Source organism: Mirounga leonina, unplaced genomic scaffold (genome assembly GCF_011800145.1).
Source record: "Mirounga leonina isolate KUSES-001 unplaced genomic scaffold, KU_Mleo_1.0 Mir_175, whole genome shotgun sequence".
NCBI lineage: Eukaryota > Metazoa > Chordata > Mammalia > Carnivora > Phocidae > Mirounga > Mirounga leonina.
In genome coordinates this window covers 5,716,508-5,731,937 of record NW_023270453.1, presented here as the reverse complement: position 1 = coordinate 5,731,937, position 15,430 = coordinate 5,716,508, and the positions used below count along the sequence as shown (strand labels likewise).

Genomic DNA, 15,430 nt, shown 5'->3' with positions numbered 1-15,430 from the left:
TTCATTCATTCATTCATTCATTCATTCATTCATTCATTCATTCATTCATTCCTCTGTTGCTTCTACTGAGGACAAAACCAGAAGAAACACTCGATCTGAATAGAAGAACTGGTCATATATTAACAAGAAATTTCTCACAGAATGCTATCGTATGCCAGGGACTACATTTCACTGCTATCTGAAGGAGCTGCAACTTTCAAATTAAAAGGCAAATACATAAACCATTCATGTCCTTGAATATGAACAAGCTGTGTTTCTTGAACCCCACATTAAATCCTGCTTTCCTACCCTCTAATTATTTTTACTTGGCTTATGCTGCCCTTGGTATCCACTGGAAATGTTCTAACCTGGAATGACAGCATATGCACATGTCAATCTATAAATAAAACCCAGCCAGGGCCACAGAGAAGGGGTGAGAGCTGCCGTACCTCGGAGGGGTGCATCATCATAATCACCATCCAAAATTTCTATAAAGTCTTGTGTACAGGTTGTGCTGCTTTCGAGTCCAAAGTGGTCAAAGGAGAGGGTAATGTGGTTGACTGTAGGAAAAGGAGAGGAGACTAGTATAAAGTCCTGGCAAAAAAAAAAAAAAACATTCAGGGAGAGAGATTTTACCTCTGATCACTTACTATGCTGGTTCTCCAGCAGGGAAGCATCGCTTTTGGTTCCTCTGAAGAATGACAGAATCAATGTTTTATGAAAATGCCTGTAGAGTTTGAAATGCTGGTAGTGGTAAATAAGAGGGCCCTTGGGTATGTTCCTTCCATGGAGACCACAGGGAGTGTCTTGTTGGAATATATGGTCTTTACACCTTTTATATCAGCCATTGCTGGGTTCCTCTCGGAAGCACTTTTCTCAATAGATTAGTTTGCTGACTTGTAAATGAGACACTCTTAGCTCGCTGGCATGCAGAGCCTCGCTCTCTTCGCTCTCTGGTTCACTTGAAGGCCAGAGCTAGGGCCCTAGAGGTTTGTAGTCATTTATAAAGAAAGTTTTGAATTCCTTGCAGAATGGCAAGTGCCTGGGTGCATTTTTCTTTTGCTGTTCTTCCAAGGTCCCTAATCTTCAGAATAGGATCTTTTCCTACTAATGTCTTTGAACCAGTAAGATCTTTCATCTAAATGCTTTACAACTCATTAGAAATTATCCTTACATGCAAAACTGCTCGGCTCAAGGCAGGGGGCTTCTTTATGGAAGGCTTAGTTTCTGGCTTGCTGGCAACTTTCTTTGGCTAAGGATTACTTCACCATCCCCCAGATCATATGCATGTCAATAAAGACATTCTTTTGTTAACTCTTAACATCCCTAGGAGAAGTGGTAGAGAATATTTCACTCAAATTCTTCATTTTTTAGATTAGCTAAATGGGGCCTCATTAGCTTAAGTGATTCGCTTATTGTCACAAAGGTCATTGTAATTATAAAGAACTTAATGCCTTTCCTACATTATGTCTGAAGTCATAAATTTTTCCTGAAAAACTGAAGGAAAGGCAGGACTCATCTGAAACAGGATACATATGGCCCCAGGGTCACCCTCTTTGCAAGGTATTTTGCTCTGAGTCTTTAGGGGGTCTCCTCATTTTCTCTGTCTCTCAAGTATGGACAGTAATACTTACCACCAGGTTGTTACCAGGTCAAAAAAGATTCTATAATTTTTTAAAATTATTATGTTATGTTAATCACCATACATTACATCATTAGTTTTTGATGTAGTGTTCCATGATTCATTGTTTGCGTATAACACCCAGCGCTCCATGCAGAACCTGCCGTCCTTAATACCCATCACCAGGCTAACCCATCCTCCCACCCCCCTCCCGAGATTCTATAATTTTTAAAAGAAAATAATGTAAGCACTTTTAAAATGTTTCTTCCAGGCTTGTCCTAGAATTTTTTTTAATACGGGCATTGCACCAGAGACCAGGTTTTACAATTAGCTTCCACTTTGACCAAAGATCAATATGCTCATGGCATTGCACTCCCAAACTATGAGTTATTAATTTTTCAGTCTATGATTCTTAGTATTCATTTGGTCATTTAGCAACTGTCCTGAGTGTCCACCACACTCAAGTCACAGGTGTCAAAAACTGTTTATCAATTATTTTTGCTCACTCCCAATTTCGCATGCCTGTCAACACAGCAAGGTTGTAGGGGGGTGTTTTCCCCCCTTCGTTAGGCCTTGAACCTTAATTTTTTTTTTAATTAAGAATAAACAGTAAAAATTACTTTTCTACCAGATTAGGAAATGCTTATTCTCATGCACATCAGGAATGGGAACTTCCACGAAAAGAAGAGGAAGCCCATCAATTGTTAGCACCAAGGAGATAAGAACATGAGTCACAGACGGACTTTCCCACAGACACCATCCATCCCGGATTCCTTTTCTTTTTTCTTTTTGTTACTTACAAGGAGGTTGAGCTTGAATTATCCAGCTGCAGTTCTGATTGTTTGGATACTTGGCAGGGAACAATGGAGAGGATATAGTATCAAATGAGTCGGTGAGGATGTAGCTTCCACAGGCTGAGAAACGCACAAACACACACACACACACACGTCAGGTACTTTTGATATCTACAGACTGTACAAAACAATGATTTGATGAGTAAAAACATAAATGATTTTCTCCTATTTCTGAAATGCATGCCAAGGAAGTACTCTGCCAAGGAAGCTGCACATAAACCATGAGAAAGTAGAAATGCACTGTATGTTTATAACAATATTCTTCAATTGCAGGAAGTGGGGAGTGGCAAAGAATAACAGATTAAATGGCTATGAATTGCCTGAATCATTCAAACAAGACTCTGTTATTGATTCACTTACTCTACCCACTCATAAATTATAGGGATAACCTCTTTATGAGCAACTTCTTTTTTTTTTTAGGAAAACAGTCAATTGAACAAGACTGCATAAGGATGGCTATGTATTATCAGAGAAGTACAAAGCTTTGCAGCAGCGCAGAAAAGAGAGTCTGCGGCCAGCTGGAGAGAATAAGGGCTGTCTCACAGATGGGATGGTAGCTGAAGGAGGAACCAGGGCTGGGGAAGAGTAGTCCAGAGAGCTGGTGGCCTGGGCTGAGACACAGAGGAGGGTCAGGCCTGCAACTACACAGACTTGGCTGAAGTGTGGCTCTCTTGAGGGCTGTTGGAAGTGATACTGGAAAAAAGACTGGGGCAGGTTCCAGGGCCCTTAGGTAACATCTGAAGGAAATGGGGCTCCATTCCCTAGGCAGTACGGAGCCGGGACAGATCAATGGAGCGCTCAAGGGCATGACCACAGTGTAGCTTTTGTGAGCTGACTTTGCAGGAAGATGGGGAAAGGGTGGGTGAGTTGGAGGAGGCTTTATAATAATCCAGTGGAGACCTACTGAGGACATTGTTTACTCTGAAGCAAACCATAAGTAATTAATTAAATGAAAAATGAAATTTGTTCAGAAACTATTCATTTCTTCAGGGAGTGATTGATTTATGCATTCTGTCTTGTTCCAAAGTCTACAATGCATCTTTGGGACACCGCGATCCAGAAACCATCCCTAGGCAGGGCTCTTTACTATAGGATACAAGCAAGCCCTAAATAGACTAAGTGACTTTAAATGGCCCACACTTATTTGAAATGACAAGGACCAGCTGAGTAAAGCTCAGAGCCACATTGAAGCTGACCAAAAACTCCTCCCGCTCCAGGTTCCATCTCTGACAGTGGGATAAAGGGTTCATCTCTAAGAATAGCCAGATGAAAGGCAATGGGTGAAAAGGTGGAGTAGGATGAACTGAGAAGTGGTGATTTAATAATGAAAACAATGGAAAACACCACTGATTCCTCAGGTGGACAAGGGCAGGACTCAGAAATGAGGGCACCATGGACCTCAAGGGATACAATATGACTCTACATTACAAGCAAGTCTTGTCATTTATGGAGTATCTCCTCCCAGCATAAAATCTTGGATAAATGCTAGATAGTTTATCTACTAATGAATGAATTTGGATACTTTTTTTACAGTGACTCTTGTATTAAAAATACTTTGAAGTATTATTCTGAAAGCTTGCTTGAGAGATACACAGATCCAAAGGAAGTTAGCTATCATCTGTTAGCCCCGAGTAAGTGTAAAGGATGAACAGCTGGATAGTTCCTTTGTTCTATTTAAATTGTCACCTGTCAAGTAGAAAGTGGGGACCAGTTCCTGAGGCCTAGCCTCATGTCACTGTAGCACTAAAAAGAACCTCCAGAGCAGATGGCCAGTGCCTCAAGGAGACACACAGATACACGAGGCACCTGCCTTGCCTGAAGTGAGCTCGGAAGCCCCTGCTCTGTCTGGAAGGGCCGGATTGAAATCGCAGAAAGAGGCTGTTTCCCGAAGAGGTGATGGGGTTAGCCAGCAGCTGTCTTCCACACACACGGGCAAGGCGGGTAGTTGTGGCACTTAAACCATCGTATGCCTACAAAGAAAGACAACAGGGAAAATAGTGATTCAGAGAACTTCAGATTTACATCTAGGAGGCCCATATTCCATGGGCTATCGACACATGGGGCTAGTGGAAAACAACACATTCACTAGATCTTTAGGTCACCATTACATCCCTGGATATTTTTATTTATTTATTTATTTACTTATTTATTTAAGATTTTATTTATGTATTTTTTGAGAGAGAGAGCGTGCGTGCGCATACACATGTGCATGCGCACATGAGCAGGGAGGTGGGGCAGAGGGAGAGAATCTTCAAGCAGACTCCTCACTGAGCACAGAGCCCGACTTAGGGCTCAATCTCACCACCCTGAGATCACCCCCTGAGCCAAAGCCAAGAGTCGGACGCTTAACTGACTGAGCCACCCCGGCGCAACATCCCTGGATATTTTTATAAATGCCCTCACTTTCACAGCCCTCCTTCCTCCCCTGACCCCACTGCCTCATATCAAGGGCCATTCCCCACAACATGAAATGTTTGACACAAGAATGAATATAGGAACCAATAGATGAGAAATAAGGAGGAGTAACCATTTGTTTTCAGAAACCCAACATTTGCTGGAACTTACTGCTTTTCATAGGGTAGAAGGAATGGCAGAATTCTTTCAAATGATAGAGTGATGTGAGCCTAACTTAGAAAATTATCTAATTAATAAAAAAAAAAGTATTAGGCTCTATGTCTGCCCAGTGCAATGTTGGGACTTAAGCTGACCCTCCATAGGTACTAATGGAATAGAGTTGACATTACATGTACCCAAATCACTGTACTGGTTTGTGAAATTGAAGCTTGATTTCCTCAGAGCTCAGTGGTCTGCTGTGAAGTTTTTGACACTCTTATGTGTAAATGGGGGGAGTGAGTTCCTTTTCTTTGGACCATAACAATAATGTCAACCATTCATTAAGTGCTTACTACCTGCCGGAAACTGATTCAGCCCTTCATATACACTATCCCATTTTCTTCTCCCCAAATGCCTTCCATTTTTAAGAAGATAATTGCTACATATAAAGAGCAAATTATGTGGCCGACTTACACAATTCTTAAGAGGGAGGAGGTCATGTTGAATCAGACAGCTAGATCCTAAAGTCCAGAACTGAAACTCTCATATCGTCTAATGCAAGGTATCAATTAAGCAAGATAGATGCATCAACTGGTAACCAGCAGAGTGGGATTAAAATACAAAGTTAGAATATGGCTGTTTCACTCAAGATAAATTGTCATTTATATTTCATAAGAAAGTCTTGGGAAAAAACAGAAAGTTCAGGGATTTGATACAAGGAAGTCTCACACAAATTACTTTAAAATATCTAGGGATGATTAAAATCAGTGTTCTCTTTAGCACATAAGTATGATTGGGAGGCAATGCTCAGTGTAGTTCATGTAAGCACATGAACGAAACATCAATAAGATGTTTAACTGTCTACTGAGGAACTAAAACTTTCACAATAATGAATTTTAAATAAATGTGGTTCTGAAACATCACTTCTCTTATTTTCTTTTTCTTTGTTTTATTTTATGTTCAAACTTTAAACCGATAAATAAAACTTTAAAATTGATTTTTATTCAAATTCAAAAACTGATTCAAAACTCTGGGGCACCTAGGTGGCTCAGCGGGTTAAGTGTCTGACTTTTGATCTCAGCTCAGGTCTTGACCTCAGGGTTGTGAGTCCAAGCCCCACACTGGTGGCTGGGTGTGGAGCCTACTTAAAAAAAAATTGATTTAAAACTCAATTACATTTTCATAACCAAGTCAAATTACAGTTTCCAATCTGGTATGACTACTTCTTTTGAACATGTTGAACACCATCAATAGTACTCAAAACAACATATAAGTCATCCTTACAAAACCTCTCACTACATTTATACTTTAACCTACTTCAAATGTTAACATTTGGTTTAATACAAGAATTTATTATTTCTATACTTGGCTTTATACTTTCCTAAGGTTATACAGATATAACATCCTAAGATTTCAGTAATGTTATATTAATACTGTCTTGCTTTAAAGAATACCTTCTAGAATGCCTTAGAAGTCTGGAGAATATACCAATTCACTCTTGGTCAGGACTACCTGCATAAATCTTTTTGCTTCTCTCTAGTAATTTGTTTAGCACAGCATGTCTTATACTTAGTGGAATACTGGGGTTCTGTGAGGTTTATAGACTCCCCCACCAAAACAAACAAACAAACAAAAAAAACACCGCCAACAGAAACAACACACACTCTGAAGATTTTTACAAGTCCATATACTCACAAAAGCAAGACTCTTCTAGTCTCCTTTCTTTCTCCCCAAATTCAGAGGCCTAGTGAGTAAGTAGGTATCGTTCCTCCCTTTTTTAAATGGCTGTAATCCTCTTAAGGCAAAACAGGTAAAAATGTAAGGCTAGAAGGTTCAGAGAGTCATATGAATGAGCCATTTCCCTGGGGATTACATCTTCCAGGGGGTCTCCGTGTTTCCCAACTTCCCCGCCACCCCCCAACCCCAACCTTGGAATCAAAGGGCCTTGGCTTCACTTCATATGCCTGGGGCTTTGCTTTGCAGGAAACGGATCTGAGGCAGAAGGTTTCCAAATGTCCCTGAATCAAATTATATACCAGTGACACCCTACATTTGATTAGCATGTTGTAATTTTATAAGCACCATCACAAACATCCTAATCTCGTCCTCAACACCATGTGATTTTTTTTAATGAAGAAAGTGAGACTTAACAAGTATGCTAGCTATTAAAGTGTTGCCTCATCCGATATAAGCTAGTAACTCATCCAAGATCATACAGATAGTGAGGAGTAGAGTCAGGAACTTATTTCTTCTCTCCCCAAATTCTATGTTATATTGCATCACTTCTCTTTAAAATGCTCACGATAGTTATTAAGTTACATATACCAAATCATCACTTTATGAAAGTGTTAAGACCTCAGATTTTCAAAGAAACAATTGATTTTTTGAAAAGTTTAGAATAGCAATTCTTTTATTTGAGACTATTCCTAACACTTGTAATATCAAATAAATTTAAGTTTTAATTAATAAAATTATAAGAAAAAACTGCAAGGGAAAAAATATGAGAAATCTTGCTCCCATATATTTAAAATCCTAAAGTCATGAAAATTATCAATATGCAATTATTCCCATTTAGTTCCCAAGGCAGAACTCGCAAATTATATTACTACTGGCTACACATATAACATAGTCACATAATTTATAGATATATAATTCTTATTGAAGTCTACTGCCAAAAGTTTTCTAGGCCTAAGAATTGGTTTTCTGATCTGTTGTTCCAGTGATAAAAGTCAAAGAAATACACAAAACAAAACCCCAAAACCTGTACATTTCTATTAACTCTTCTCTAGATGACAATAGTAAAATTTTGAAGTTGAATCCACAAAAGGAAAAGTGGCCACCATCCCTGAAAGTTCCAACTACAGGGGCTCTAAAAACAAAGGCATATCTGGTTAAGTGGTAATTCCTACAAGAAGTTAATCAGTGTCTTTACAAAGTATTCAGAGTTTTGTCAAATTTCCAGATACCAACACATACATTCAAAATACCTAATCTTGGGGCACCTGGGTGGCATGGTCAGTTAAGTGACCAACTCTTGGTTTTGGCTCAGTCTTGATCTCAGGGTCATTATAAGAAATGTGTTGGGCTCTGTGCTCAGTGGGGAGTCTGCCTGAATATTCTCTCCCTCTGCCCACGCCCCTCTTCCCTCTCTCTAAAATAAATAAATAAATCTTTTTTAAAAAGATACCTAAACATATTTATCACATGAGAATAGGAGACTTGTTAAAAGAGTAGAATCTGTCACATAACAGAAAATAAATGTTTGATGTATGGATGAGTCAATGAGTTCCATATATAAGAGTATATGGGCCTCTAAGAACTGAGGACTAAGAATGAGGGAAAGCCCAGAGTTAAGAACTAACTCTCCTCTTTCTCATGGATCGGAATGTAGAAATGCATAGCAGGCATGACAGTGGGTAAAAGAGGCTATTCACAGTGGGAAAGAGGTCAACTGGGGCTGCTTTCTGGGCAGGCTTTTTACATTCTGGGCCCCAATGGCAGTGGAGTAGGGTCTGATCACAGGGCACAGGCCACACCACACACACACAGCTCCTGGTGCCCTTCTTACTGGCTGTGCCAACCTGTTGCCAACACAGCCAGAGAACACAGAAGACAGAAGGTGAGCCGAGGACATCAGACCTGTCCCCAAAGCCCAGAGTATTCAGGACACAGGACATTATGGCACTATGGGAACCCTCCATACTCTAAGCTCTACCCAGAAGTTAGAACTGAGCCAAACATTTATGAATTTTAATAGTTGATGCTTTAATATCTTAAGGAGATTTGAGGAATATCAACCCTGTTTTGAAGGCAACATGTGTCAACTCCAGCATTAGGTGACACTGGGGTGGGGAGCCATTCAGGTGTGAGACTAGCATCCCTTTATGATGCCACATATAGAAGCCTGGGGTCAGAGTCCTAAGCACTGGTAATCTGAGAAAATAAAGGGAACTTTTGCCTCCCAGATACTTACTGATGATAGAAATATGTGTGACTGACACGAGGAGATAACTCATATTGCTCATCAGAATTAAATGAGTGCAAAGATACAAAGTACTTACAATGCTTCCTGGCACATAGTAAGTACTCGAGAGATATTAGTCTCTATTATGAAAGTGAGACAAAGAGAAAGCTAAATTGCTGTTTAAGAAATGAATAAAAGTAGGAAGCTATGGAAGCAAAAATGAAAAGAGGTCTGAGGGTGGGGGGTTGTCCAGTAATATGAATGAGGTTGGAGCCCGGGCAGGGCACATAACCCATGGATATTACCTAACAGGGACTGCGGGGGTGGGAAGTGGGGGCATCTTCTGATCTGGCTCCAAGTGATTCATGCCCTTGTGTAATCTCCTCCCTTTCCCCGAATGTGGGCTAGACCCACTGACTTGCTTCTAATAAACAGATAGGGTCCAAGTGATGGGATGTCACTTCCATGATTAGGTTACAAAACATGGACTCTTCCATCTTGTCAGCTCTCTCTCTTGCTGGCCCTCTCTGAAGCAAGCTCCTATGCTGTAAGACACCCAGCAGAGAGGCCTGCCTGGCGAGGAGCTGAGGCAGGCCTCCAGCCCACTGTCTGCCATGAGCCAAATCCACTGAATCCTGCCAACAACCCTGTGAGTGAGCTAGGAAAGAGCCAGGTAAGCAGCACTGGCATTCCTAACCCACAGAAAGTATCAATGCTGTTGTTTTAAGGCGTTAGGTTTTGGGGAAATTTGTTATTCAGTGATAGATAACTAATGCAGGAGGTGTGAAATGAGGAGTGAGGAAGGAATGAACAGTGGAGCCTTAAGGATAAGGATGTCTAATATCACATTAGAACTTCGTTGCTGTCCTGCTCTTTGCAGTAATCACCTGCCAGTCTCGAACTATTTAGTCAAAGTCTACTACACAAAAGAACCTCAAGTTTGTGGTATTTTGGAGAAATAAAGAAAAAAATTATAAATTCCAACGTTCTTTTACAAGGGAGGGTGAGAAGGCAAAAGGCCATAAAAAGAAAGAGAGGGCTTGGAAAGTGAACAGTGGCAAGAAATGGCCATCAGGGTGACCTCCTCCCTTCTCTATGCAGAAATTCCGGAAAATATTATGGAGAATGATGGGTTTCCTAGACCCCCGAGTCTCCTTTTCCACACTTAGAGTGATCAACCACTGAAAACTCTACTGAAAGGAGTAAAAATTACTCATGAACTTAGTGACATGCAGGTCACTGGAGGTCTAATGAGTTGTCAGGGCGTGATGATGGGCAGACACTAACTGAGCGCACAGAGCTGTGTGTGCAAGAGGGAGAAATGAAGACAGCGTGACACCTTCACTTCCTTATTAATAGTTGGTTCTCCCAGGGATGGAGGGAGGAGTCACTGAAGTAACATGTGCTGCCTGGCACATGAGAAACACTCAGGGAATCCAGTTGCCCTTTGGGGGAATCCCACCATTTTCTTTCTTTGTTTCTGCCTTTGTTCTTTGGAAAGTAAGGCTATCACAAATTATTCAAGAATTTATAGGATCCATTAACGTATCAGTTGAGTATCCAGCCTAGTTCAGGAAAGGCAGTAATTTTAAATCTATGTTCCTCCCCAAGGTCCCCAGGTCATGATTTCAGGGTCATGGGGTTGAGCCCTGCATGGGGCTCTGTGCTCAGTGGAGAGGCTGCTTGGGACTCTCTCTCCTTCTCCCTCTGCCCCTTGCCCCCCAAAATAAATAAATATATTTTTTAAAAGGGTGTAGCTATCCATGGTTAGCTCAAACCACACTGTTCATGTCCTTTTAGTTGCATGACCTTTGCTGACAGGCAATGCACAGATTCTGGCCCATCTGACATTTTCCATCAGAACAAGTAAGGCCCGGGGGCAGCTCACTGATCTTAGATTCAGAACACATGGGAAGCACAGAGACCTTATGGTCAGAACACCTGGAAACATTCTGTTCTTAGACTTGAGAGCTGGGTCGACCTCTGGTATTTGTTTTCTTGCCAAGGCACTTTAGAAGCTGGTGGTTATCATTTCGTCATCTTAAAAATGGAAGTAGAGAATTCCTCCCTGCCTCATCATTGTAAAGCTCAAATAGGACATTGTGCTGAAAGTTCAGTGGAAATTATATAGTATGGATGGGAAGGTGAGTTTCTCCAATTCATTATAGGAATTATCATACATACATTCTGAGTGGAATTTGGCAACATAGGGTAAATGTAAAAGCTAGCACTTAAACTTCAACGTGTCTCCCCGAGGGAAACTCTTGCATTATTGCATTCAGAAATTTGTATAAGAATGTCCATAGCTGTAAGAGTTGCAACAGCCAAATATTGGAAGCAATCTGATTTTGTACATTAATGGCAGAATGTGTATGTGATTTGTGGTATACTCATGAAATTGAATATTGTATGGTGGTAAAAGGAATGCATTAGGTCTGAACGTATTACAGCATAGGCAAATGTTAAAAATGGAACTTTGGGGGTGCCTGGGTGGCTCAGTCGTTAAGCGTCTGCCTTCGGCTCAGGTCATGGTCCCAGGGTCCTGGGATCGAGCCCCGCATTGGGCTCCCTGCTCCGCGGGAAGCCTGCTTCTCCCTCTCCCGCTCCCCCTGCTTGTGTTCCTGCTCTAGCTATCTCTCTCTCTGTCAAATAAATAAATAAAATCTTTAAAAAAAAAAATGGAACTTTGAGTGCAAAGAGCAAATGAAAGGATATTGTATTGTGTGGTATTAACATAAACTTTTGAAACATGCAAAATAATATTGTATACTGTACATGAAAAAGTATAAAAAAATGAAAAAGTATAAAAATAGCCATGGGAATAATAAACCCAAATTCTCATAAGTGGTTTCCTCCAAGATAAGAATAGGGAATAGTATCAGTGTGTGGGCTACACATGGAACTTCACTATCTCCTGAGCAATTCATTTCTTTTGGGAAAAAAAAAGAACTCAAAGCAGATATGGCAAAATATTACAACTTGGCAAGTCTGGACAGTGAAATGATTTTGTTCATTATATACTCTCCATGCATTATACAGTCTATGCTTTTCTATATACTTAAAATATTTCATAACAGAGTGTTCAGTAAAGAAAAGAGCATTTATATCAAGGAAATAATATTTTCACATAGCATTATTATAATAAAAAAGAAGTAATCAAAATGGTCAATAATAAGCCAGTGGTTAAATGAGTTCTAGTATGTCCATATAATTGATTATCTACCCAAACAAAGTATTTTTAAGGAGAAACATATTAAATAATGGTAAGTGAAAAAAGTAGGATTCAAAATGAAGTATGGTGTTACCTTAACTGTCTATGTTTACGTGTGCATAAGCATGCATGTGTATGTTTGGATAGGTATGTTTGTGTAGGAAATAAGCCAAAATGTTTAACAGTTTGTCCTTATATTGCAATACTATGGATGGTATTAATTTCTTTTTTCTTCTTTTCCATATTTCAGAAATTTAATATGAGGAGCATATAAAACCTTTAAATACCATACATATTTAAAATATTTAAGTGTGTGCCAGTCAGACATGTAAACAAATGATTCTGTACAAAGACAAGAAAGTATGCCATTCCTCCAACAGTACCGTGGTAGCTAAGCCAGATGGTTACTAATGCCACTTAATCTGGCCTTTTGCTGCCCGTCAGGAATGTAGTCAAACAGATACGGGTTCTGTTCTAAGAGCTCCATGACAGTTGTTGGTTGGCTGATATCTCCAAATGTACCACAGACCTCTATCCAGGCTCTAGGCTTATCTATCCCGTGGCATTCCAGTCATCACTGCTTGGATGGCCCCACAAACCTTGAATGTCAGTCTCAGACTGAAGTCATCTTCCCTCCCCTAATTCCTCCTTCACCTCATTTCTTGCCTCAGACCTCTCCCATATCCCCCAAATCCAGGGGATCTTTATGTTCTGTCAATTCTCTCTCCAAGGTCTTTTCTAGGTCCCTCCCGCCACCCCCCTCCCCCGTGGGCCTTCTCTGGGTGAGGGACCTCACCACCTCCCGCCTTGGTCACCACGGCAGCCTGAAGTTTTCCCTGCCTAAATTTGTGTCTCCTTTAACTTGGGTTCCCAATAACCGCACTGCAGTGCACTCTTTATAAAATGTAAAATGTGATACAAGAAAGCCAAGGTTCCCATCCTGTAAAATATTGTACTAGGTAAAGATAAGCTTTGCTTAGAGTGAAAGAGCAAGTGTCTGACCCGGATGCAGCGCACAGCACTGAGTCCGAAGCCCCCTGCCCGCTGATCTGATCCACACTCTGGCTGACTGAGTGACTCATAATCGCTTCACTGAGAACATCAGCACTCACAGTCCGAAGCATATGACTGAGCAGGGAAACATGAACGTTAGCTTCCTCAGTAATGTTTGCATTTTCTATTCCTTCAGATCATGTTGGAGAGTAGGAAGTAGGAAAGCATTTCTATGGCCTCTCCTATTTTCTGGCTTTACGAAGTTGCATCTCTCTCAGGGAGGAAATAAACCCACTGAATGTGTGGGTTAAAATCTATTACAAGCCAGAGTAAGAGGAAACTCTTTTAATTTAAAGGCAAAACACACAGCATGTTTTATAATCCCCCAAAGTACGACAGTGTTTGGCCTGAGCTTCAGAGTTGAGCTTTCCACGCAAACAAATCGTGAATGTATATGAATAGATATGTGTGTATGACTATGCTCTTGTTTTCATTTTCTGCTCCACTATTTTTTTCCTTCTGAACTCATTTGTGAATCTTCTGGAAGGCATTAAAATAACACAGTGACACAATTCACTGAGATGACAGAGTGGAGAATGTATGAAAAAAATTATAATAGTTTAAGATTTTAAAGAATATTGAGGTAAGATAAAATGAGTCTATTCATAACTAATGAGGATAGTTAGCAATGAACTTTGGATTATGGATCCAGTTCTGTGTACCTACAGTTCACAGTTTTTAAAAAGATAAGACCTTTAATATAGTATTAGTAGTAATAGAGGCAGTAGTAGTAGTAATAAAAAAATGAGGAATAACAATTAACATTTATCTGTACAAGACACTGTGCTAAATGCTTCATGTTTAAAAAAATTCTTCTTCCAATTCCACTTTACAGTTGGTAAAATTGAGACTCAGAAAGCAGAACTTGCTTAGTCACACACTAAGCAGTGTAGAGCTAGTATATGAATCCCATCTGTGGGACATCTGAGCAATTATCATGAAACCAACTGAAAAGATAAAATCCAGTTTTATTCATTGAGAATAGAATATTGAGAGATCATGATTCTCTGAAGCTAAGCGATATGTCCATGATCTCCGAGAAAGACAATCATGGGAGCTCAGGAAATAGAATGGAAATGTCTCATTTATTTAGACCTGCAATAAAGCATCCTCAGTGGCATTTGAGAAAGTCTTATTTGGGGCCCCCATGGATTTCAGAGCAGTTGGCATCTGTCATGCATTCCATCCCACTGAACATGCATGGGATTCCCAGCATGGCTAATTCAGCAGACTGTGTAACAAAGGGCACAGTGTCCAGGACCAATAAATAAACCTAAAATGTATATCCCTGATCCCTAAACTTGGTTTTCCTCTTTGATTCAGATATAAATCCACTTCTGGTCCTTTTCTGGTCTAAAAAACCACAACCTGTATGGCCTCCTCTCTCACCTGGGCCTGGCTTAATTTGGTTTTCAACCCAGGCTTTACCTTTTATTTCATTTTTAACTCCTTGCAACATATGTCTACTGCTTTGGATTGCCTTAAAGATGATCGGGGGAAGGATAAGATATGAGGGATACAGAAGAGATCATTTACATAGGGGTAAAATGTCAATTTGGCGGATGAGAGTCTCTAAAATATTTTCACGTGCCACACGTGGTGGTGTAGCTGTTAATGGAATTCCCATTTGGAATGGGAACGTCTCCAAGATAGAGGAAATATTAAGTGATAGGGAGGGGGATCCCTTAGGAAAATATCCAAGCTGTTAAAGTCATAAGTGTATGTGAGGAAGGAAATGAAAATATTACTCATTATAGCAGCTTTTCTTGGGGGTGGGGGAAGGGGAGGAAGTGTGGGGTTCCTCAGTCCGTGATATTTGTCGGCTCCACACCTCTGAGATTAAACACCAGGTGAGGGGACACCTGGGTGGCTCAACTGTTAAGCGTCTGACTTCGGCTCAGGTCATGATCCCAGGGTCCTGGGATTGATTCCCCACATCGATCCCCCGCATCAGGCTCCCTGCTCCACAGGAAGCCTGCTTCTCCCTCTCCCACTCCCCCTGCTTGTGTTCCTGCTCTCACTCTCTCTCCCTCTGTCAAATAAATAAATAAAATCTTTAAAAAAATAAAAATAAAAAAATAAAAAATAAACAAACACCAGGTTAAATACATAGCCGCCATGCATCTCACATCTCACCTCAGGACTTTGTCATCCCTATTCCTTTGTTGTACATTATTGCCCTCGGTCCTCAATTT

At 40.5% G+C, this 15,430-nt stretch overlaps 1 protein-coding gene across 1 annotated transcript in view; it reads right to left on the bottom strand.

The window, feature by feature from the left end:
• CUBN (cubilin) overlaps window positions 1-15,430 on the bottom strand; it is a 264,425-nt gene that overhangs the window by 116,188 nt on the left and 132,807 nt on the right. The window contains exons 32-34 of the mRNA XM_035021543.1: window positions 4,265-4,424; window positions 2,401-2,514; window positions 429-539 (exon numbers count right to left, since the gene is read on the bottom strand). Coding sequence (XP_034877434.1) covers window positions 429-539; window positions 2,401-2,514; window positions 4,265-4,424 — 385 coding nt within the window. The remainder of the gene's footprint in view (window positions 1-428; window positions 540-2,400; window positions 2,515-4,264; window positions 4,425-15,430) is intronic.